The 26,695-nt window shown below is 29.8% G+C and overlaps 3 protein-coding genes across 4 annotated transcripts; 1 reads left to right on the forward strand and 2 right to left on the reverse strand.

Annotated features, from left to right (window-relative positions):
- Positions 1 to 6,349: 6,349 nt before the first annotated feature.
- LOC114179111 (GDSL esterase/lipase At5g45960-like) lies at positions 6,350 to 10,218 on the reverse strand. Its single transcript, XM_028065330.2, has 5 exons — positions 9,860 to 10,218; positions 9,643 to 9,773; positions 9,012 to 9,242; positions 6,766 to 7,033; positions 6,350 to 6,668 (listed from the first exon to the last, which is right to left on the reverse strand). The coding sequence occupies exons 1-5, from the start codon at positions 10,095 to 10,097 to the stop codon at positions 6,475 to 6,477; spliced, it is 1,062 nt and encodes a 353-aa protein (XP_027921131.2). The 5' UTR covers positions 10,098 to 10,218; the 3' UTR covers positions 6,350 to 6,474.
- A 4,504-nt stretch (positions 10,219 to 14,722) lies between these two features.
- LOC114179020 (rac-like GTP-binding protein RAC13) lies at positions 14,723 to 16,723 on the forward strand. The gene is made up of 7 exons (XM_028065202.2): positions 14,723 to 14,914; positions 14,988 to 15,075; positions 15,396 to 15,505; positions 15,595 to 15,658; positions 16,030 to 16,094; positions 16,190 to 16,255; positions 16,439 to 16,723. Exons 1-7 carry the CDS (start codon positions 14,816 to 14,818, stop codon positions 16,535 to 16,537), a joined length of 591 nt encoding a protein of 196 aa, XP_027921003.1. The 5' UTR covers positions 14,723 to 14,815; the 3' UTR covers positions 16,538 to 16,723.
- Positions 16,724 to 23,419: 6,696 nt separating this feature from the next.
- Positions 23,420 to 25,956, reverse strand: LOC114179763 (WUSCHEL-related homeobox 9-like). Of its 2 annotated transcripts, none has more exons than XM_028066210.2 (5): positions 25,713 to 25,956; positions 25,151 to 25,369; positions 24,258 to 24,983; positions 23,790 to 23,998; positions 23,420 to 23,646 (listed from the first exon to the last, which is right to left on the reverse strand). In XM_028066210.2, exons 2-5 carry the CDS (start codon positions 25,278 to 25,280, stop codon positions 23,641 to 23,643), a joined length of 1,071 nt encoding a protein of 356 aa, XP_027922011.1. In that variant the 5' UTR covers positions 25,281 to 25,369; positions 25,713 to 25,956; the 3' UTR covers positions 23,420 to 23,640. The 2 variants fall into 2 exon arrangements, with proteins under 2 accessions (XP_027922011.1, XP_027922010.1); XM_028066209.2 differs by having other exon boundaries at positions 25,151 to 25,399.
- Between the last annotated feature and the right edge of the window lie 739 nt (positions 25,957 to 26,695).

The following is a 26,695-nucleotide window of genomic DNA, read 5'->3' on the forward strand; positions in this document are numbered from 1 at the left end:
TTGAACTATTTCCTTTGATAACCCCTTTTTGAGCCTACATACCCTTTTTAATTGATTTATAGCTCATTACAAGCCCTTAGCCTAAAAAACCATGATTCTTCCTACCTTAGGAAATTTTGGAGCTTTGGAATTGTTTTAGGAATGAGTGCTCAATTAAGTGTGGTCGCGCACAACAAGTTTGGTTGTGCGCACACTTGTTATTGGTTCTTGGAATTACTCATTTGTATACCTAGGTGGGATTTCAAAATTGTTGTTTCTCTGCATGTTCTCTGTATAAAAAAAGGGAGAGAAAACAAAGAGAAAAGAAAAGAAAACAAAGAAAAGAAATAAAAGGAGTTTGGATTTGAGCATTGTGTGAGAAACGAATTTGAAAGTGTTGGCATTTGGGATTACTTTCATCCTTGATTGTGACTTATTCCCCATTGCTCCTTTGTTTCCTTTGTTGCTTAACTACTTATCCATATGTTCCACACCTTGTCCTTAGCCCCATTACAACCTTGAAAAGTCCTTCGGATCTTGATTTGCATGTGTTTTGGTTTGATTGTTGGTTCTAGAGACTTGCCAAGTCTGTTGGATGTTTGTTTTTCAGGGGTGCTTTGAGAGTAAATAGTAGCCTAGAGATTTTAGTGATACAGTGCATATTTTGTGAGGTTATGTTGCTTTCAATTCTCTCTTTGAGCTTAACTAAGTACTTGAAATGTTTTGAATTGCTTTGATGATGTTCATGGATACCTTGTAGCTTTGAATCCATCTATGTTGGATGTGTTTCCATTTGTCTGTTTTGAGTCTGTTTGTCTTGTGTCTCTTTATGTCTCTCTTGTTATGTTTGGGATTTCCTTGCTTTACTTTACTTTTTAATTTTGCCCAAGAGTGCAAAAGGGTAAGTGTGGTCAATTTTGATAAGTCATTATTTTCCCCCATTTCACTAGCCTTTGTGTATCCATTTGATAGTTTTTCAGTGCTTAATTGTTTATCTTTAATGTATTTTCATCCGTTGGACTTTATTGGGCCATTGTTCCGAATTTAGGTTAATTTCACATTATTTGGCCTAATTTTCATTTTTAATTATTTTTAGGTATTTGGGTGAAGCAATTTTGGAGCTTGGACGTCATGTCCACGTCATCTAAGTGAATGAGCCAAATTTAAGGTTCAATAGTGACATTTTTGTAATTCTGCACCCAATAGTGGCAATTTTGTAAATATGTGAATCTTAGGTGATGTGACCACATAAAAATGGGGCTGAGTTTTTCGTTTTCCAGACCCACCATCTTTGCCCACTCTCCATTTTAGGTTTTTGAAGCTTTGGAAGGAGACCCATTTGGGGGTTTTCGTTTTCACTTGTTTGATACATATTTTGGAGTGTTTTTGAATAATTTGCACACTATTGCAGTCCGTTTTCTCCATAATGGTGATGTATTTTCATTTACCTTTGCTTTGTAATTCGAATTTCATGGCTTTCTAACTTAATGTATTGATTACTTGAAAGAGATGCAATTGAACTTTGAGGTTCTGTTTTGAATTTGTGTTTTGCCTCTCTTCATCTTGATTTTGTGGTGAATGGTTACTTTTATTCTGTTAATGCTTAATTGTAGATTGGGTTGGTTGTCCATGTTGAATTCGTTCATGCTTAATGAATTGGGTTGACTGTCACAGATGAATGGATGTATGCATTGCTTAATTGCATATTGAAACAAGTTTTTAACCCTCACTTAGTGGATCTGAACGAGTGGATTGGGTGAGACAAAAACCCTAATTACGTGACCTGTGATGAGTAAAATTGCATTCAAATTCAAGGAGTCAATATTGTTTTTAATTTGTTTATTAACTTTTGCAAGACTGTTGAAATATATTTTCATAATTCTGCAATCTGAATTTGCTAAATCCCCCTGTGTTATAGTGTTGTGTTCATTTGAAAATTGAAACTTTGGACGAAAACATTGGTCGTTGGGAGACGACTTGGTTCAACTTTCGCATACTGCATTTAACTGTTTTAATTTGGTGGGGTATGACCTCTATCACTGGGTTTATCCTCATGTTATCACATGGCATACCTTGTCGAAGAAGACTTGGAGATGTGTTGGATGATCGATTGCGATGGTTGATTTGATGACCATATCATCTATGTAAACTTCCATTGTCTTTCCCATGAGATCGGTGAACACCTTTTTCATCTAGCGTTAATAGGTTGCCCTCGTGTTTTTTAGACCGAAGGGCATGACCTTGTAGCAAAAGTTGTCTCCTTCTATCATGAATTTCGTATTCTCTTCATTAGGTGGATACATACGAATTTGGTTGTATCCTTAGTATGCATCTAAAAAACTCACAAATTGTCCCATGTCATCTCTCACACCAAGTCTCGGTTCTAAGGCTTCACTTCAATGCGTCTTTGAATCTCAACATTAGATTGTTATGCAGTTCTTGTGTGTTAAACAAAGGTTAATATATTGCACTTCGTTCATCTATGGAACTTAGTTTTTTTTGTTAGGTTAAAGATTGAGAGAATACAATTATGGATTCAGGGTTCGAATCATGGGTTTTTGTAGAATTGGGGATTTGAGGTTCAAATTAAAAGATCTTTTTTTTAATTGGAAAATGTATTATAATAATATAAGATCTTTTTTTGGTTTTTGTTTTCAATATGCAAACATTTGGATGATGTTGAATAATATGAATTTTTTTAAATATGAATTACGAACGAAAAAATTAGTGATCAAAATGTTGCCTATTTGTTGTTTTTTACTATTTATGATTTTATAGAAATCAGGTTAAATAAAATGCAACTAAACAAATAATTTCATATTCAAATTACGACAATTTGAAACATCGTATTACGCTTTAGTATAGGAAAAATAATGACATTTTAAAATAAGCAAATTACGATAGTCCTAACTACAATTATTTGCATAACAAATATGACGGCCTGAACTGTCCTTATTTGTGCAAGGCAGTAAATGATATGTGTTACGACATTTCGCATAAGACCGTCATATTATGCATTGTGATGATAAGATATATGGTGGTACTTGTACTCGACACACAAAAAAATATATCGATCATAAGCGCCATTTTATACCACAAATAACCATCGTATTTAACAAAAAAATTTGTAGTGCAGAGTCTACACTACCAGCTGAGGGGTCCTCCTTTGGAGACAAGAATGCGAAGGTGGCCTCCCATTCTCTAGACTGATCAATTTTTTATTCAGTGTTTAAAGATCTGCCTTATGATGGGTTCGCAAGGTAGCAAGTTCCTTATCGTAGTGTTTGTGTTGTTGCTCATTTTCTTGGATCAACGTTTGTATTTGATTTTGAAGGGCCATCATTGCGTTAGATTCTATCTCATGTGATAATTGAGCTTGGTTTCGGGTGGTGACCATGGAATAGTGAGGCTGGGGCAAAGTTTTACCAGAGCCCATGGTGGGCGCCAAATGTTCTTACTAGGGACTTGTGGTAAACCTTTGGATAAGTGGCAATATGATGAAGGATTAACAACATATGATACCATGGAATCTCTCCTAAAGAGCATCACAAGGAGCATGACTAGAGGGGAGACTTTTATTCCTTCTTCTTTATCTTTATTTAGTATTTCCTTATGTTGAGATTCCCTAAAGTTGACTTGGTTAGGTCAACCTTAATTGACTTGTTGACATTGACTAAGTTTGACTAAGTTTGACTAGTTGACTAGAATTGACTTAGCTCAAGTCAACATATTGACTTGTTTGTCTTGTTTTTCTTTGTAGGTTAAGCATGGTTAGGAAAAGATGATCACTAATAGAGATGGATTAGAGCACTCATACATGGCAAAACATCATTGGACCACATGGAAAGGAGATAAGAGAGAAAGAAACATAAAACATAAAGTAAAAGCATAAAGCAACTTGTACCATGGAGGTACAAGTGGTCTATGGGCGACACCTAGCATCTCTTGGCCAAGAATCACCATTGGATTGCACAAAACATTCAATTTGTTGTCTCATTTAAACTACCTTCTAGAATGTAGGGTTTTCTATTAGCTAGTTAACCCTTTTGAACTTATGTTTATTTTCTAAAGGATCTTAGAACTCTTTTTATAAGAGGTGCTCTTTAGCTTGTAAAAGGGTTGATAAATTTGAGTTTATACACTTGCGTTGTTCAACCAAAAAATTGTGAGCTTCCTCCATAGGAATAGAGTCTTCACCTTAGCCTTATCTTGCCTAGTAAGTGGTGGCATCCTCACTCATCTCTAGAGTTGGTTAGCCATATGGCCCCTCTATGAGTGGCATGCTTCACTTCCATCCTTACCATCTTCTATGCTTTCCATTTTCTAGTTTATTTCTCTTATTTCAATTCAGTTATGCTATGTTCTTGTCCATTTTATTTTGTTTCTTAAATCAATCCATTACTCTCATTCTCTACAAACTTTCACATCTAGATAACTTTCTATCTTAGTGTCTAATGAAGATCTTCTCTAGGTTTTCTTAAAGAACTCATCACCATATTCAAAAATATAAAATGAACTAACTCAATCCTTTCATCACAAGATCTTGATAGCTTTGACAGACCTTGATGATATGCTCTTGAGGGTTGAAACACAATAGAAGATCTACCTGTAAAAGACTCTCTGATGCTCAAATCAGTAAGAGAGATATGGTCTTTAGAGTAGGAGAGAATGATTATGAGAGTGTGTTTTTTCCTAAGGAAAACTAGTTGATTTATAAGATTTATGGGCCCTGAGGTTCATGAGATAAAACTGGTAATGTAGTATCAAATAATATCAGTAAAATATCGACTTACCTCAATTATGTGATAATAATAATAATAATAATAATAATAATAATGTGACAGCATACCTCATATACAAAATATTTTGTAAATGTATGGTTTAATGAATATTATGACATAATCAAACTACAAAGATTTGTCATAATTACGATAATATGTGAATATTTTATCCGGTAGATGTATCTTAAAATTCTTACCATTGATGTTTAATGGACCTTATCGAACATATTATTGGACACATCTATTGACTGGGTAGGTACATTAAGGTAAAAAAATTATAATATTAAAGTAAAAAAGTATAGGTTGGGAGATATTTCTATGTGAGTGTTAGTATATAGGCTTTTATAAAACCCTTACTTTTATGGTTAATGATTTGAACAACGTATAAAATTATCCTTTTATGAATTTATTATAACTGATATTATATTTTAAATACAAAAAATATAATTAAGTTGTTAGGTATTATTTTGTAAATGGTTATTAACTTGTCTAATAATAATAACTAATTTGTAGGCTATTTTATTATATTATATATGGGTAGGTACAATTATGTAAATAAACACTAAATAAACCATAGTAAACATAAAAAGAATAAAATAAACAATAGTTTTAATAATTGATTAATATCATCTTTTAAAAGTTTTTAAGACTCAAGTTTAAAGGGTGTATTAGTATAAGCACTTTTTTATTATGCTTCCCTTATATTTATAAACAATCTATATAACATATGATTTAGTATATACGTGAAAAAGTTGTGTGATCTATTCAAAACCCTTCCTAAAGTCTGCCTTTACCTTTATATAATAGATCTTTTGTGAAACTCCTTATCTATCTCTTTCGAACTTAGGTGATAATAAATCATGGAGAATTAAATCAAAGAAAGTTAAGTATGGGAAATAGACTAAAAAAACTCGTAAAGTTTGAAGAACACACCTGGAGAAACTATTAGAAGCAAGTCAGAGAGTTGACGAAAAGAAGTCAACAAAACCAGCTAAATTATTACGAGTTCTGATAAATAGTTCAGGAAAGTTTGAAAAACTCCTAAATTCAATTGCAACTTTTCTTTTATATTTTTTTTTTTGTGAAAGAAATATAATTTGGTCAAACGCAGTATAATTTGGGCGTATAAAAAATATTAATTAAACGCCATGTTGCTGGTGTAACTTGTCGAACTTGTTTTGGCAGCTCAATCGGTGATCTTATCCCTTTTTAATTTCTTGTGCTCTCTCCATCCATTTTCCCACTGTGCCTTCTTTTTTAATTATGATTTGGTCCCCAGTCTCATACATATTTATGCGCACACAACGTAGGGAACATTAGCTTGGCCCCTCTTACTTTACTATAACTAATACCATGCAAAAAATTATATATCAAGGTTGCATTTATTAATATTTAATGCTTTTGCGGTTTTCACTAAGAGAAATGTTCGGAAGATATTCGCCATAACCATATACAACTTTATGTTCTTCATGACATAATTTTCAAGTTAACTAATCGATCATCTTAATAATTAACGTTAATTAACTCAAGAACTTACTAAGGAATCAAACTACTAAAACTACTAATACGATGCAAGAAAAAGAAGGGTGTTTTTATAGAAAATAAGAAAGAACTTTGTTATTTTTCCTTTTAGTTTGGTACAAACAAGCATTTTTATTCTAAATTTGGAACTAAGCAAATTGAATTAACAATATATAAGCGAGAGGAATCGATTCTAGGCGTTGATTAGGGCATCGATTTTGGGACGGGCTAGCATAAATAAGCGAAAGTATGCCTTTTCCGTAGGGTGTATTGAATCCCAGAAGACAAACTTTGATGGATCAGAGCACACCAATGAAAACCCATTACACATAAAGGTTGTTTCGATGTAACCACTTCCACAGCAACCATGATCAACCTCATCAAAACCTACCAACACAACACATAACACACACATACAACAAACTAAATCACTTATATAATATGTTTAAATGATGACCAAATGAAGGGATTAGATTTATCTAACCAAGATTTTCATGCGATTGGATCATGTTGTTCAAGGGTTCATATATGTCGATGTAGGAGATTTTGGCACCATTGGAGAAGTTTAGTTGCATTAAGAACAATTCATGTTGAAGCATGATGTTGTAATCTCTTGCAACAGCTGAATACTTGTCTATGCAACCACGCTCCAGAAACAAATTATGGGAATTCAATGTGATCACGATCGGTAAGCACCCCATTGGAGGTACTCCAACCAAAGCTATTTTTCTTGCACCTTCTTTCCATAAATTCTATAATCACACAAACATGTGTTAATTACTTCATTGTTCTAAACACAAATTTCATCATGATATTCTGTGTTGGCTTCACATTAAAAGTGAATACACATTCATAATAGGGTAATATAATCATTCAACGTGCTTTGGAAAGTGAGATTTTCTTAAAACAAAACATTCTACTTAGTTTAAGTTAGTGAACACTTGTTTTAATTAAATGAAAATAGTAACTATATATAACTTTCTCTCTATCAATCTGGGTTAGGAATGATGTGAAATTTTTTATTTTCAACTTTTTTGTTGGATTAGCATGCTAGATGCTTCCTTGTTTTCTGATTGCCTTATCAACATTATAACTACTGAGTACTAACTATTAACATTTTATTTTTCATTTTATAAAAAAAAACTATTTTCCCTTTTTGTCAAAGAAAAAAATTCTATTTTTCATATTGGTATAGAAAAATAAAATATATTTTAATTTAAAAAGATATTTTGTTTCCATTTTACTACTATATTTAACATTTTTTTATGTTAGTTATTTTTTACTTTATATGATGATCGTAAGAATGAGATATACATGCACCACAAAAGTTCAACCATTTTCTATTTGCACAGCATATTTTTATCTATACCTATCAAGAGATTTTTTTTTTTACACAATTTTTATTTTCATTTCACCCTTTATAATATAATTGTCAATTGATTTAAAAAAAAAGATATTTGTTAATTTATTTTTTAGAAGTAAGTCCTAATTAGAAATATTTTGCATAAAACTGTCACATATTTTCTTTTTTTTTTCTCTTTTTTTTATATATTTCTTTCTACTACTAAGATCAAGGTACTTATTTCTATTTTTTACTTTTTTTTATATATTAACTTAATTAGTTTACATATATATTAAAATATATATTTATATATATATATATGATAAGGATATTAGAATATATATATATATATATATATATATATATATATATATATATAAATAGTGTGTGTGTTTATATTAGTAATATATGATAAGGATATTAGAATATATATATATATATATAAAAGAAATGATGTTATAATATAAGGCCATCTCCAATCATATTTGTTCTTTCAACAGCAACTCTACGAACAACCCACTGAAAAGGGTCTCATTATTTTTACCACGTCAGCGCAATATTTGTTGGGAGGATAAATTGTAGTTTCTTATTTTTATTAATTTTACTGAAATTTGGAGTTAGTTCTTTTTAAATTTTTTAATTAATTTAGTTATTTATTTTTAAAAATATATTAATTTAATCATTTTAATCAAATTTTATTAAGTTTATCTACGTTAATTTCAAGTACATTTTATGATAGTATTTGAATTATTTATATTGTTTGACACATTATCGCTTTAATGTTAACTCAAATATTATCATAAAATGTGTTTAAAATGTCAAATAAACTTAACAAAATTTAGTAAGAAGGACTAAATCCACTTATTTCTAAAGATAAAGACTAAATTGATATAAAATTTTAAAGATAGACTAATCCCAAAATTCACTTAAAGTTATGGGAGAAAACATATTCAACCTAATTTGTACCATGTGATGTGTTTTGTTGTCCATTTTTCGATACTATGGGATAAGGGGTGAAATTTATTTAAAATATAGAAAAAGAAGTTATCTGATGACTTACTTTAAAATAATGAAAAATGGTATAACATTTCAGAAAAGAGACAAACAATTTTTTTTTCAAACAATAGTTTTTTTGGCAACTTTCATTGAATGCTGGATGAAGTTGTTCAAGATTTTCTATTATTGTTTTCCATAAAGTGGTCTAGTTGGGGCATTTGCTAAATAGTATACAGTAGTCTCCCAATTAATTATCCACTGTAGCAAATTTAATGCGAGCAGCTGCACACTTTTCTATTTTTTTCACAAGTTTTTATACAAATTGAACTTTTTATATATAAACATTGAATTAATATATGAAATAAAAGTGTGTATATGTATGAGATTCAAACCTGTATGAAATCTTTAACATGCTGAAGCAAGAACTGTCCATAGGTTAATGGAGTGTAGTTTCTTCGTATTGGCACCGAAAAATAGTTAATAACGTAGTCATTTGTACCCGCGCTGATGAAAAAGAAAGCATTGTTCATATGATATTCGGTTTTTCTGTTACCAAGCATACCCTCTAACCTCTTTTTGTATTCTTTAAAATATTCCAATTGCTTTGGTATTGAAATTACATTCTGCCAAGACAAAACATCACAAAGTTAGTTGAGAGTACACTCCATATATATATATCAGTTTCCTCTGAAAACAAAAAGTGTATTCAATTACACAAAGTGCAAAAAACATGTCTGTTCTGTTAATGTGACAACACATGATGTTCTTAAAAGAGAATAGTAAAAAGTTATTATAAGATACATATTCAGATAACATATGAAATATCACTGCTGCTTTGATATTAGGGCTTCTAGTGAATTAGTAAAACCCCATAGATACAATAGAACAAGTGCTTCAGAATATGATAGGAAATGTTTTTTCTATATGCTTTCAGTAATTTTGTAGTTTACAATCTACTTTTAAACTCGTCAATTTAATTTTATAATTTTAAAAGATGAAGGTAAAGAGAAAGAGGAGTTTTACACCCAGAGTTGGAGTTAGTGGATCAAAGCCGGAACCAGCAGAGGCAAAGCTGACACCTGTTACAATTTCTTTGTCGGTGAGATTGGGATCCAAATATGGTGGTAACAAGTCTTTTAGGCCTAAATATGAAGCTGCAACATGCATGAAGCAAAGAGAGAAGTTACATAACAGTTAAATAGTTAACATGCAAAGAAAGTGAAGAGAGAAGTTGGTATACCAATAAAATCAGTGCCAAGCTTCCCATTGGTGAACCTTCCGGTGGGAACTTGGTTAACAAAATCTCTACCATATGGTGGAAAATTGCTTCTGAAAGCAGAGTCTATGAAGTTGTTGTTTCCAGGGTCTACTGTGGAGTCTCCAAACACATACATAGCTGATACCTGCTTCTTAGAACCTTCAATGGTGGCCACAAAACATGACAACAAAAGCAGCAGGAGAAGCTTAGAGGTTTGCATAATGATGGCTATGTTGATGAGAAACGAGGGAGGGACCAGAAGGAAGAACAGTTAACGTGCTTCTCACCTTCCTCCCTTCTCTAACTTCAAAATGGACTTTTCGAATTTCTTCCATCAAAATGGATGTATTGTATAATAATAATAATAACTATGAGATATAGCCATATGGACCAAAACATCCCTCTAATTTAAGGGATATTTCATAATTTGTCCATTCCTAATACTTTTTGGTAAGCTATAGTTGAGGAAAGTTCACCCAACATTTTCAAGGGTTTCCCACCTTCTTCAACAACCTTCAATTTCTTCCCAAGTGTTTCTTTTTTATCTGATATGTGTATTTTACTGAAGTGCTGGTATTTGATAATTTTCTATGGTTACATACTTTTATTTTTATTTTTTAAAATCAATTAGCTTCGAATGAAGCTTAAACATAATTTGTTTTTTCTTATTTTTTTATGAATAGGCTTTGATGTGCTGAAGCACATAAAAGATTGTATTAATAATAAAAGAAAAATAATAAAGGAGTTAAGCGGAATAGGAGAAAACCCACGAAGCATAAAAAATCTAAGCAAAACGAAAAATATGAAGACTGTTTTGTTTATGTTTTTAAAGAAATCATTTTCTTCCAACTAGAAAAGTTTGGCCACTACATAGATTATTGTCTAAATTATAATTAACAAGCATGTTAGCACAGGTGTTTTCTTCACTATATATAGGCCTAGGAGGCCAGAGAAATATAGGTATCCACTTCCCATCTTGATATTTTTTAATTTAGTCAAATTTAATTATATCTCTGACAAATTTCATAGTAAGATATGGACTGCAATGAGAGGTCCAGGCCCAAGTGACCCCAATTAAAGGTCTAAATGATCCCAATTAAAGGCCCCAAGGATAAAAACACAATAATAAAGGCGATTAAAGGTAAGTAAAATAGATAAGACAAATAGTATAAATATAGGTGGATTTGAGCTCTATGTTGACCTTGAAAGTGCTTTGTGTTGACTTAAGCGTTGTAGCCCCTTTCTATAGGTATACCCCACTTGTGACAAAAGAAGTATGAATACTTCATAAGCAATCAAGATTGAGGATGTAGGAACCTATTGTGAAGTTCAAAGATCTTGGCAAGGTACTATCTCGGCCACGTAAGAACATTCACCATACAAAAATCTCTCATTGTTTGGATTCTTGTGAAAGTAACTCGAGGTGTTAATTTATGATCTAGCGAAAGAGATTGCATGATTCAAGTTGATTGAAACATTATGGAATATAAGAGAATTGTGCATTCTCCATATCATCAACGTGCACAACACTCTATCTAACAAGCATCTTGATGCATCACTTACGATTGTTAATTAATGCTGAAATGCATGATGATGAAATTTGAATTTATGCTAAAATGCATTGCATGATGATGAAATGACATATCTTATGATCTCTTGTTACAACTTTGTTTGTATATGATGCATGGTTATGCAAATACATGACCATTTTGTTATGATTCTTGAACTTGATGCAAGGTTATGTTGATGCATGGATGCATGAAAGATTTGTTGTTTTTTATTGATACAACAAAATGTGTCCAAACCTTCATGTCAGGATCAAGGTGTTAGAATCACGATATGCATGAACACATGAATGTATGATTATGCTAACATAGGAATTATGAATGCATGAAAAACTTGTTTTTTTATTCGTGATACAACACGAGGTGTCAAAAATTTTGTGTCAAGATCAGGGTGTCAAAACCTTGATGTGCATAGATGCATGATGAAAAACTTGTTTGATTACTATTTTTCTTACTTTTACTCACAACTCAAGGTGTTGAAACCTAGGTGCCAAAATCAAGGTATTGAAACCCTGACATGAATGGATGCATGATGAGATACTTGTTCTTTTATTTTCTTTTCACAACTCAATGTGTCGAAACTTTTAGATGAGTAAATGGATAAATGCATGATGAATGTTCTAATGTATTTCTATTTTTGTTTCCTTCTTTTTAATTTTTTTTTAATCTTTTCCTCTTTGGTTTTTTTTTTTTAATTTTGGGCCAAAGCTTTGGAGGTCATGGACTTTTAATATTTTTCTTTTTGTATTTAAATTTTATAAGTTTATCTGTTTTGTACTCTTTAGAATGTTGTAAGGGTAGTTTTTTCCTGCACCTCCAAGATTTTTTCTGCACTCAAAAAAAATTTAAATTCCAAAAATATCCTTTGACCATTTGACCAGAGTAACACATATGTCGATTTTCGAAAATCGATATCCGGATATCAATATATATATATATATATATATATATATATATATATATTTTTTTTTTTTTTTCATTTTTTAATATAAAGTTTAATACCTTTTAGTTTTATTTATTTTTTAATATTTTATTTAATTTTTAGAATATATATTAAAAGAGAAAAAATAAATAATACAAAAAATAATATAGTAAAGATAAAATAATTAAAATTAAAAAAATTAACTTTAATTAAAATTAAAAAATTGAAACAGAATAATATATATATATATATATATATATATTAATTATATATATGCATAAAAATAATTAAAGTTAAAAAATAAATTAAATTAAAAGAATAATTAAATGTAAAATTATGAAAAATATTTATTCTGGTTTAATTTTTTTCTTTTTAGCTGAAGTTTGATTTTTTTGACTTTTAATTATCTATTTTTTTAATTTTAAATTTTTTATTTACTTTTTATTTTTGAAAGTTAATTGTTTTTAAATTTAGATGTTTCTTAATATATATATTAAAAGTAAAATAAAATATTAATATATATATATATATATATATATAAACTTTTGTTTTTATATAATGTATTAAAAAGTAAATAAAATTAAAAGTAATTAAACTTTAAATTTTTAAAAGAAAGTAAAAATGAAAAAAATATATATGTATACTGGGATTCGACTTCAGGTATATATATATATATATATATATATATATATATATATATATATATATATATATATATATATTTTTTTTTTTTTTTTTTATTTTTTTTATTTATCGATATTTGAAAGTCTACGATTTTCACCGGATGTCGACGTATGGTTATATCTTTTACGGAAAGTTGACATTCGAAAACAGTTTTGGGGTCAGATATGTTACTCCATCAAATGGTCAAAGAATAATTTTAAAATTTAAAATATATTTTGGTGTAGAAGTAATTTTGGAAGTACAATAAAAAATTCCTTGTTGTAGGAACGTAAGTGAACTTGTTTTTAGGTTATTTTTGGGCCTCTAATTGGGCTTCCATTGCCCTTGCATAGGACCACTAACCCATGGAGATAGCAAGGGAAGATGTGTCCCACATCTTTGTAGCTTAGGTGCAATGGGAGATATGCATCTATAAATATAGTCTCTTCCCTCTCGTAAAATTTACCTTAAATTGAGTCATAATTGAAATAACTTTTGAGAATTCTTCTTGTTCTTTCAGATCTGAGAATAATTTTTTCATAAGATCTTCTTTAAGAAACTTCCCTTGGAAGCGGATTAATAGAGTTCCTTAAAGAAACTTGGAGGTTTAAGAGTTTGCCATTTCCCTTGATGTTTTCTATTACAAGGATGGAGAAGAGAGATGCATCAAAACGTTCTAACCAAAATCGAGTTGGTGAGAGAATTCAAAGAAAAAAATGATTTTGAAAATATAAAGAACATAAAGATTTTACTTTTTTGATCAATTTTGAAATTGTGTAATTTTAAGTAATCTAATTACTTATAAAATTCTTGACTTAATTTCTTTTGAATTTTTTTGACCCAACAACATATTTTATCGTAGAGTATTTTAAATTTTTTGTAGAAATAAATTATCCTCATAACATTCTCGATATAAGTAAGACTATAAAACTGTTTATTTGAATATTATTTATAAGAACAAAGTTTTAACCACTTTTGTTTTAGCACAAAGTCAGATTGACAAATAATTACCTAACAATTAATTATCCCTGCCAATATTGCATAATTCTCCTGTACTAGATCTTTAATGAATTAGAATTATAAAAGCTTAACTTTGGGTAAAAGAAAATGCGCATGATTAGAGACAGTATGACTGAACTATAAAATATAGATAAAAGAAGATTGATTTAAATCAAGATGTAAAAAAAAAATACTCACTTTGTCTTTTGTTTTCTTCATTTGCCAATCATAATCAATATTCAATGTCCCTCTGAAACAACTTATTAATCTTCTTGCTTCTTTTATAAAGAAAGCATTAAATCCCATTTTATATTTTTAAGATGTTTAAATGTTTCATAATTTTCAACAAACAAGGTGAAGTAAAAAGCAATTCAGTTTTGGATTTCTCTAACTAAAGTGGACCCACGACAAAGAAAAGTATAAGAGAGATGCTGGATGAAACAAAAACATACCAAATAGAACGCAACAAACTATTTGACTTACTTTTCATCATATCATAGCTGAATTTGTTCTTTAACTCCATCATAGTGTATTGGTTAATTAGGCAAATTCTTGGCTTTTCATGATTCATTACCTCCCTTCTCCCACACTTAACCAACTAACGCCAGCACTATACCTACTTTGCTACAACCATATCTTGTTTTTTGTGTCCTTGCACTTAAAGAAAAGAAATGCTTTTCCAGAGTAATCACTTCAATTTATAAATATGACCAATTCCATGAGCCACAACTGAAGTAGACTTTCGTTATTTCTACCTCAAAAACTTTCTAAGCATTGGAAGATAGAAGAATGAGTACGGCCAGGTTTATCAAGTGTGTAACAGTTGGAGATGGTGCTGTGGGAAAGACATGCATGCTCATATCCTATACCAGCAACACGTTCCCCACGGTATGTTTCTGTAAAATATATTTCCTACTAATGTAAGGAAGCTAATATTATTTTCTTTTCTTTTCTCTCCAAGGATTATGTTCCAACAGTGTTTGACAATTTTAGTGCTAATGTAACGGTGGATGGTAGTACGGTGAATCTTGGTTTATGGGATACTGCAGGTTCGTCACCCTTCTTTCTTAACTTAACTTCTATATTTTATTTTCTTGGAAATAATAATCAAGTGTGATTCAAAGTCCCACGTTACGTGGAAAACACAAAATTAAACACTATATAAGATATAAGATGAAAAACTCATAATCTATTATCTTCAGGTTTTAGGATAAAAGTGGTGTCGAATATCTTATATGTATACGATCAATGTCATATATACATAACTACGATCTCTCTGTATTATAATTCATATATAATGAGAACAAAAATCTCAACATACTTTAACGATGAAGATAATTGGTGATTTGGAATAAAATTTTGATTGTAGGACAAGAAGATTACAACAGGCTAAGGCCTTTAAGCTATAGAGGAGCTGATGTGTTTTTGTTGTGCTATTCTCTCATCAGCAAAGCCAGTTATGAGAACATTTCCAAAAAGGTTGTTTGTAACTTCACTTAGTTTTCAGATTTGTTTTGTCAAATAATTGAAATAAACATGCGCATTCATGTTGGATTCTTGACAAGCAGTGGATACCTGAGCTCAGACATTATGCTCCAAATGTGCCTATAGTGCTGGTGGGAACAAAACTAGGTAAGCTAAATTTCATTCGAGTACCATAACAATCGTCATCATGGGTTCACAAGTAACCATTTTTTCACTTTTTTGTTTTACTTTTTTTGCTTTTATGGGAAAAATGTGAAATTGGGTATACCATTTGTTCTATTGAATGTTGTGACTCGTGTCATGGCAGAAAACAGAGGAAGTAACAAGAGTTACTAAACATAGTTTTCCAACTTTTGTTTTATTTTACGCAATATATAGCGTAGTTTGATAGCTTCATGTGTACAGAAATCATCAAATATATTTTAAAATTTGATCCATTAGTGCTTACACAGCACGCAAATTCGTCAATGGACTTCAAACCTAACACAAGTTTCCATTTAAATCTTATGTATGAACAGATTTGCGAGATGACAAGCAGTTTCTGATTGATCATCCCGGAGTCACACGAATTACCACTGCTCAGGCATGTTCTCATAAAATTGAAAAAAAAAGGGTCATTCTTAAACTGCAATTACTACTTTGCATGCATAACGGTTTAACAATGATTGCTGTGAACAGGGTGAAGAATTGAAGAAAATGATTGGTGCAGTCACATATATTGAGTGCAGCTCCAAAACACAGCAGGTGAATTTCATATTGAACTACTTTGAGCCATGTTTTTTTTTTTTACGTGAACCCAAGTTATTCTCTGAGATGAAGTTAAATGATAAAATTGTTTGAAACATCATAGTAATGAATAGTATGATGTATCTGTATGAAGAAAAATGCAAAGTCATGAACTGGTGATCTGTGTTTGTTTTTTTGCAGAATGTGAAGACAGTTTTTGATGCTGCAATAAAGGTGGCATTGAGGCCACCAAAGCCAAAGAAGAAACCACGCAAGAAAAGGACCTGTTTTTTCCTCTAATATTTCATATTCATCCAACTCATTTATATAGCATTATTGAAGCTCAATGTTTTTAGTCTTTGTGATCCATATATATATATAAAGAGCCTATGAGTTTATGGACTATTTCTGAGAAGAACTTTAGGTTCCTATCAAATGAGAACTTTTAGTATTGCATTCTTCAATTAATTATTTCATTTTTCAATATCCAATTATGGTTATGTATTTTAGTACTTTTATTGTACAAAAAGAGACCCCTCATTTGAATTGGGAATCCCCTTTTGCAATTTCTCAATGTCTGTTTCTAGTTTTTACCCTGTTTCGTGTACTTGGCTTCGGTCACGTTCACAAAATCAGCCAATGACCAACGTTTTATTTTATTTTTTCTGAAAAGCAATAAACCAATAAGTGGTGTTGTAGGGATTTTCGGAATGCTGCATGCAATACAAGCCTCAAAGTCATGAAAAAAAGTGGGACACATCCATCTATTTTCATAAACCTGAGAGAATTTATTATTTATCTTTACAAATGATAAATATGAAGTTAAAATTTGTGTTTGGTCCATCATCAAGTCATCAGATTTATGCTGACAAAAAAAAAAATGACGTAAAGAATGTTTGATGACATTTTTATAAATAAGAGTTACTTGTTTATATTAGAAGTTATAGAATTCAAAGTAAAGTTATTTAAATTAGAACATAGTTTCTTTTTCCAGGTTGCATTTGCATGATTACTAATAAAAGTGTGCTTTCAATTCAATTTGTAACGTTTTTGAGTTTCAGGATTTTTTTTCAAACAAATCCTACAAAACTGCTACTTTTTCTACTGAACAAAACGCACTCGGTTACACTGAACTGAGCCTGTTGATATATTCAAAACTATACAATATTGAATAATAAGGAAATATTATCGTTACTTTACTTTTGATTCTAGCTAAATAGCTATAGAAATTTAAGATAAAGGATATATCACATCTATTTAATAGAAGTTGTGGTACTTGCACAAATTTAATTTTCTGAGTGACTTGTGTGAGAAAGCTTTTTCCACCGAACTTGAACCAAAAAGGGGAAGCAATCTTCTTACAAACTTTACTGATCATTTGGCGATAGCATATATTATGAGTTTTCCCATATAGGAAAAACAAATTCACGTTCATTAATTTATAAGACAAATGATAACAAAAATGTATAAGATTACAGCTTTTCAAGAGTTGGTAGAGAAGGACAAAAGATTTATAAAATTGTACCAAACTCAATATTAACGAGCTAATTTAATCTATTATAAATGCAAATAATTTGGATTGAAATTAAATTTAAATTTATATTTAAAAAAAACTAGTTTTCACTTTTAAAGCTCGTGATTGGAATCTAAATCTACACGTTCTAAAAAAATAGTTTGAATGATTATAAATTGATTCGATACTGATTTTAAAATTGGTATTTTTACTTTAAATTGATTTTAAATCTTAAATAATTTAAGGCTTAATTACTCGAATGGTACGTAGAGATGTGTTAATCTGGTATCTGTTTTTTGAAAAAGTGTTAATTGCATCATAACTTTTGAAAAATGTTTCAATTAGGTCTCTTTCAGATAGAAGTGACTAATGTCGCGTGCCACGTATCAATATGTGATATTTTTTATAAATATTTTTTAATTTTGTATTTGTAAAAAAAATGTCACATGTCAGGTTCCTGGTGTGACACATGACATTGTCAGTGCCACAAGCAATGCCACATGTCACTGTTACCATCAAATGTCATTGTCTTTATTTCAATTTAACCCCCCTATATGTTTTATTGATCCAATTTAGTCCTTACTTATGTATTCCTGATTCAATTTTGACCCAATTTTTTTTAATAATTAAAATATTTTTTTAATCCATTTTTGATAAGATTAAAACTAATTAATAAAAAGAAATATTAGTATAATATTCATGCAAATAAAAAAAATTGGTTTAAAATTAGTGAGAGACAATATTGTTCTATTTTGAAAATAAAAGTAATAACTAACAAAACATAAGCTAATAATATACAATAATGTAATATGTTAAAAAGTCATTTTTAATAAAAAAATATTAGTATAACGTTATACAAATAATAAATTTGATTTGAAATTGGAGAGAAACAATGTAAATATCAGTACATAATTTAATAAAAACATTTATACTTAATTTTAATCTTATAAAAAATGAATTAAAAAAATTTTAATTATTAAAAAAATGGGACAAAATTGAATCAGAGATACCTAAGTAGGGACTAAATTGAATCAAGAAGACATATACGGGAAAACAATTAAAATTAACAAATGACATTTGATAGTGACATTGACAATACCACGTGTTATACCAGGAACCTAACATGTGGCAATTTTTTTTTTTTGCAAAATAAATAAAAATGTAAAAACAATTTAAAAATTTTTAAAAAAATAACAAAAAATTTAAAAAATTTAAAAAATCACATATTGACACGTGGCACGCTGTTAACGACCTTAATAATTTCTGTTTGAAAGATACCTAATTGAAATATTTTTTTCAAAAGTTAAGGTGCAATTGACACTTCTTTAAAAACGAATACCAGATTGACACACATTTACCAAAGTGGGTATCATCCGAGTAATTAAATCATAATTTAAAATCAAGATAACAAATGTATCTTTTCTAACATATATGAAAGTAGACACCCCTAAAATTGACCTTTATATCAATATCTAATTTTTCCACACTTGTCAAATGTTTTGGTTTTTTTTGTCATTCCTTTGTTTTAACTCTTTTAACTCTTCTTACTCAGTTTTGAGACTCATCTTTTAGGGTTTCGAGGCTTCTGAGGATATTGAATGTTCCTTTGTCTTTTCCTTCTCACTGAATACATTTTCCGCTCTTCCATTTTTTAATTCCAAGAAAACAATGATTCAATTATTACAAGATTGGTTGTCGTCTCATACTTTTAATTTTGTTTTTCCCCAGTATTTTTTTTCTAATTTTAATCGGATAAGGTGAACTTTTTGGAGAAAATTTTGTCGTTTTCACGAGAAACTTTTGGTTTTGAATTTTTCAAGCATCGAGAAATAAGGCTCGGGAATAAGGATTTATGGTCGTTTATCAAAGGAGAATAGAAAATATTCGATTTTTAGTCTTTTTTTATGTTTCAAATGTTTAACCTATATGAAAACAAACACCCATAGAATTGACTCTTATATCCATATCTAATTTTTTGACTAGTGTCAAATCTCTTTGTTTTGTGGTCATGCCTCTCTTCTAATTCTTTTAACTCTTCTCGCTAAGTTTTGGGACTCATCTTTTAGGATTTGGAGGATTTTGAAAGAGCGACAGAAACCAAAATCGTCTATTACTTTAAAGCCTAATACTTTAAGGGTTAAATATGTTTTTGGTCCCTCAAGTTTAAGTGAATTTTGGAATTAGTCCTTCATCAAAACTTTATACCAATTTAGTCCTTCATCTTTCAAAATGCGTGAATTTAGTCCTTTTAACCAAATTTTGTTAAGTTTATCTGACGTTTCAAGTACATTTCATGATAGTATTTAAGTTAACATTGAAGTAAAAATGTGTCAAACAGTGTAAATAATTTAAATACTATAATGAAATACGCTTAAAACATTAGATAAACTTAACAAAATTTGGTTAAAAGAACTAAATTCATACATTTTGAAAGATGAAGGACTAAATTGGTCAAAAGTTTTGATGAAGAACTAATTCCAAATGTCGCTGAAACTTGAGGAAGTAAAAACATATTTAATCCATAAAGACTAAAAACATAGTTAATATATATATATATATATATATATATATATATATATATATATTGTAGAGAGAGAAACCGGAAAATGATGATATCCTTCACATAATATGAATTTGGAAGTCTTTGAGGTGATGATTGTATTTGTTGATGATAACATGTGGAGATGATGGTTGATGCAGATGAAAATGGATGTTCAGGAATGAGGTGTGACGTGTGAGGGATTTTCAAATGGCAGAGATGTATCCAAATCACTGAGTCAAATCGAGGCATGCATGAATCAAAGATGAGAGAGCAAACACTGTTGTTATGAAAGCACACGCAAAGCAATTTGCAACTGTGCCTTCTAATCTGCAACCATTTCCTATTCTCTTGTCTTCATCTCAGTTCAAGACAAAAACTACCATTTTCTCTGAAAACGTTAGCATCATTCCCTTTCTGGCCACACCCTTTTTCTTCTTCCGCACAAGCTTCACTTCCAAATCACTTTTTCCACTTCTTTTTCTTAATTACTCCTAAATCTCTCAATTCTTTTAAGATTTTATTTATGTCTCTAAAATTGAATTTCTTTTCCTAACAGAGATTACTTCAAAAAAATATTTTATTAAAAAAATATTTTATTAATGATTAATTTTAGTAATAAAAAATTATTAATTACTTTAGTAACAAATTTAGATACTAATTTACAAAATAAAAATTATTGGTAATTTCTAAATTGTTTATTATAATGAATTAATTTCTAAATTAGTTACTAATATTAACTATTAATTTTTTGTTATCAAAATAATTGATCTCTAACTTTGTATTTGAATTTGCTACTAATAGAAAAAATTTAAAGACAAATTCTTTTAATAACTAAATCCTTAATAATTAAAGTTAGGAACTAATTCATTATAATAATTAATTTAAAAACTATTTTAATTATCATAAATTTTTAATTTATAAATTGATATGGTACCGAGATTTTTTTGTACAGTGATTTAATAGCAAATGTTTAAAGAGTGATAAAAATATATATTAATTTAAAAAACGTGAAGAACATTCTAAAATAATTCATAAAAGTATTTAATGTGAAACAGTAAAATACAATTGTAGAAATAATATTGATTATTTACTTCAACTAACAATTTTTTTTTTTTTTAAATTAACCTGTTAAAAAGGTATACATATATAATTTTATACGATTTTTAATAAACATCTCTAACCCTGTGTTTTTATAAGTGGAGATATATATTGTCAAAGACGAAAAGTAAGCGAATAATGATGCAATAAAATCAATAAAACACGATAAACGAAAATGCTTTTTTATTTCAAACTTTCTTTTCATCATACATAAGAAGATTTGTGCCGTAAGTGAATAGTGATTATAATTTTATAAATTAAATATATTTTTAGTTTCTTGAAAATTGGAATTAGTTATTTTTTTAAGCTTTGACTTAATTTAGTCTAATTCTAGAAATGTATGAATTTACTTTTTTTAATCAAATTTTGTTAAGTTTATTTGATATTTCAAACATGTTTCTCAGTTAACATTGAAACATAAATGTGTTAAACAGATATAAACAACTCAAATGCTATCATAAAATTTTGAAACGTCAAATAGTCAAATAAGCTAAATAAAAAAAATTTTGTTAAAAGGATAATATCGACACATTTCTAAAATTAAAAAACTAGATTGAGTCAAAATTTCAAAGAGGACTAATTCTAATTTTGACTAGTTAACCCTTATTTTATATATAAAATTATATATTAATTGTATTTAATTATATATATATATATATAATGTTTTTATATATTTTATATTATAATAAATATATATAATTAAAATAGTAAAATCATTTAAATTTTAATATATTTTAATTTTTAATTTTAAATATTTTTTAATGAAAATTATAATAATTTTCCTTCAAATATATATATATATATATATATATATATATATATATATATATATATATATATACTATAATAATATACACTTTTTTTGACAAACTATACAAACTATAACATTTTTAATATATCAAAATTATTTCATTAGTCAATGACTTCATAATTTTCATCTTAAATTCTCTCATTTCTCTATCATTTTTCCTTTAATCCAAATAACCAAACTTTCTTTTCAAATCTTCTTAATGTTATTTTTGCTTGAGATGCATTTAGTATTTGCAAGGAATGACAAAGATGGATTAAGAACTAAGATGATATTCGTTTTAGTGGGTGTGAGAACAAGGAAATGTAATTATTTGCGGGATGGGTGATATTTCAATCCCACATTCATGGAGGTGATTTTTAATCACTCACAAACTTTCAGAAACATTAATTTAAATCCCCTTATCATCTCCAAATCTCTTAAAAAAATAAAATACAATTCAATTTCAAATCCACTTAAATCCATCTAGTTCCCCTGCATCCTCTCTTGAATTCGCGGTAAAAAATGAGTGTACGAAGTATTGATTGGATTTTAGATCGAAGAAGTTAATGATTCAAACACATGATATAACTCACTTAACAAACCAATCACTTATCATTAAGCTTCTGAGAAAAGAAATATTTGAAACAAGTTAAATGGTAGCGTAAAAACGATATAGTTTTGACAAACAGATCACTCACTAAAGTTTGAAAGACTACAATTTTCTAGGATATGTGGTTTACATCATAAATTTTAGAAGAAAAATGTATTTTTGACAAAGGAAATGAAACTTTGACAAACAAATTTTTTGACAACTTACAAAAACAAGTATATAATCCGCAAGTAAAACTATCGTGGCAACTGAAGAAGGAGCGTGGAACAGTAGTGCATCTCAAAAAGTGGCAGAAAATGGGAGAATCATGACCTCACATAAACCGCCAAGAAAAATTATCTCTCCCTCTTTTCTATTTATTAATGCACATTTATCTTAATTTTCAATTTACATTTTTATGAATTATGTTTTTAGCTAATATCATTAAAATAATCCATTCTATCATGTAAATCATATTTTGATGATATTATTTTTGCTTTATTTTCTTTTTGATCGGCTATTGTATTTGCTTTATTTTGTACAAAATGTATAAATTTTTTATGTGTATTTATTTTCTTAATTTTGTCTATAGAATTTATCGTATGTTATTACTTGGAGTAAAAGCATTATATAGTGTCCAAAGTAAGATATGGTGTGTTAAACAATGTATCCATAAAATGAAAATACAAATATCCTGGTCAACCAAGACACGATTTCTATACTTTGAGAGACCTACACTCAACTAGTCATTTATGAACCATATTGCAAACCCTGTAACAATAACTATATGTAGGGACAAAAGGGAACAACCAAACGAAAACATAGAAAACTAAATATCTAAATCATGTTTTCCTTCTCCAGCTTCACTTCCTTATATCTGCAAAAAATACAAAAAAAGAAAAAGAAAGAATGAAGTAAGTTTCCAGTTAATTAACAAAAAACAATTGAAAAAAATGCATTTACACATGATTAACATGGAAGGTTTGAAAAAAAGTTGCAGTGTTTAACGAAAGTCCAGACCAGATAATAGTAAGCACCATGCTGCAGCGGATGGAGGGTAATGCCCCAGTCGTCGGTGGGGACAGGGCCGGAAGAGTGGATAAGCACGGCTTCATCTCCAAAGGCTTGGCGCACGTTGAAGGGTCCCATCATTACCTCAAATGCAACATCGTTAATGAAAACTATACATTTTGCTCTATCTCCTGTAACCTCATCACCAACACCTACACCTGACACAAAACGAATCATCTCTCATGTGCCACTCCAAAACCCAATCAACCCATGCACACGTCCATCTACATCAACACTACACCACATATACCCTAATCACACAACTACTCCTTACCTAATAAATATGCACTACATAACATAAGAAACTTTTATTTAAACTTACTTTTCCTTACACACATTTTTTTTTAAAAAAATTGATTAAGAAAAATAATGGTGTAACTTCTTCAATTACTTTCTCCTTTCCAACATGTATATTACCTTGAAGTTGGGTGATTGGACATGGAAGAGTTGAGATTGGGGGAACACTTGTTGTTGATCTTAAAGCCTTTTCCTGATCTTGGTCTTTCTTTGAGAAGGTTCCATGGTTGATGATCTCGTTGAGAAAAAAACCACTGCTAGGTCCAACATTTGGTTGAGATTGCATGATATTGTTGGAGAAGTGAGGGACAGGAAATCCATGCGTTGTGATGGTATTGTTAAATATTACGCCTTGATCATTGTTGTGCAAAGGGAATGAGAAAGACTGAATCGCTGGTGGCAGCAAAGTGGTGTTATTGTGGTTGTGAGACTGAAAATAAGTCTGATTCACAGAAGCAGTGGGGGAATTAGGAACTGCATCATTGACATTTGAGAAGCCAAAGGAGATGGCATTTGGGTGCACCAATTCTTTTGAGTAGGATTTGTCAGAGGAAGAGGATGAGGTTGAAGATGGTGTGATTTGAGGGATTTCTCTTTCTGTGTTGTGGTTCTTTGAGTTTTGGATGTGGCGGAGCTTGTTCTTGCTCCTGGATTTGCGATTCTGGAACCAGTAGAAGACATTTGCATCACCAACTTGGCCATACTCCTGCAACTGCACCCGGATCTTCCTTATCTCATCCCTTGGGGGATTCACCATCCCAGAATTGAAGATGGCTTCTAGAATGCGAATTTGCTCGGGCTTTGGATTCCATCTTGCCTTTGGTTCTGGACCTTTCTCTTCGTTTCCTACAAATGCACACCACAAACAAAATACTTTAAATTTCCAAAACACACGAATTGAAAATGTCAATCGTTTGGTTTAGAGTTAAACTCTCTTTGCACCATGAAAAGGTGAGCGTAACCATCTAGTCTGAAAAAAAAGAAGCGATCTTTGAAACATCACTATTAGGAACCTGGAGTATAAGGGCTTCTTTGGCATCCAGTGGACAACACAGAAGAGTTGTTGTCATGCTGCCATTGGTTTTGGGAATTGCAAGGCTTGGATTTGAACATGCTTGGCCAGTGTTTATTGGAAGAAGACATGATGACGATGATGTTGATGTTGACGGAGGAAGTGTCTGAACTGAATCCACTACGTACGCAACATATCTCTTCTTATATAGCCTTTCCACCTACCCAGCGTAGTTGTGTCTGTTAACATTCTATCCGAACGATGATAACAGTAATCATAAAAATAAACTTCGTTAATAAAAACAAAAACAAATCTATCAGTATCACTCTCAAGTCACAGATTAGTTGTGTCTCTTAACATCCTATCCGAATGATAATCACAGTAACAATAACAATAATCATAAAAAATAAACTTCATTAAAAAAAACAAATCTATCAGTATCACTTTCAAGTCACATATCGCATGCATGCGGAGAAATGAATGATATACACAGCAGGAATCGCATGATATGTGTAATGTAAAAACTAGAAGAAGAAGAAAAAGAAAACCATATATGTCTATACCTTGCTTTTGCTTACACTTTTACAGGAACGTGAGGTTCGTCGGAAGCTAATGGATAGAAATAAATGATTGAAGGATGTTAATGATAGAAATAGATGATTGAAGGGTGTTAATGGTAGGCCATTGAAGAGGAAAGGGAAAGAGAAAAAGGGTGAGAAGGGGAAGCGAAGGGGTTGATTATTGTAATGGAAGAGTTGTTGCAGGAATAAATATGGGTGGGGGTTTCAAAGTGAAGAAAATGGTGTGTTGTGTGATTGGAAAGCGGTGGTGGTGGGTTAGTAATTGCAACTTATTTCGATTAATTTGGGCAAACAAAGAAACGGAGTTTTTGGATTGACTCGAGGGATCTATTTATTATCCGTTACATATCTCCCATTTTGACTCAAATTCCTCATTATGTCTAGACTTTTCCATACTTCCTCCAAAGGCTACTCGCTCTTTTTCTATAATTATTTAATCCACCAACCGTAATATTACTCTCTTTGTATTTTATTCAAAAGAATAGTATATTTGTGTTAAAATACAAATATTTTTCTTAAAATCTACTATCAAGAATAAAATAAAGTCATTAAAAATAAAACTCTAATTAAACGAAGGACATCTCATGAAAAAAAAAATTATATTAAATTTCTGAGTCATATATTACCGTATAAATTTAAGAATTATGCAAAACAGATAAATTTAGAGTTAAAATTATTAAAATTGCTAAATCATTTGGTTAAGTCTTATACTCCTATGAGGCAAATCAAATTGCTCAACCTCCATTGACCAAGTTCGCGTAATACATGGATAGGAAGATGATTTTTTTATTTATTATTATTATCTTAGCCTATGTAAATACGTGTTTCTCGTGTTTTCTTTGATAAAAAAATTTTCCTTTCATTCACAAGAAAATAAAAAGAAAAAAAAATGTAATGTTATTTAATTTTAAACAATACTATAAAATGTTTTAAATAAAATAAAAATCAGTTGTTTTGTTTATATT

Source organism: Vigna unguiculata, chromosome 3, assembly GCF_037176805.1.
Source record: "Vigna unguiculata cultivar grain cowpea cultivar isolate G323 ecotype 2 chromosome 3, ASM3717680v1, whole genome shotgun sequence".
In the NCBI taxonomy this organism is placed as follows: Eukaryota; Viridiplantae; Streptophyta; class Magnoliopsida; order Fabales; family Fabaceae; genus Vigna; species Vigna unguiculata.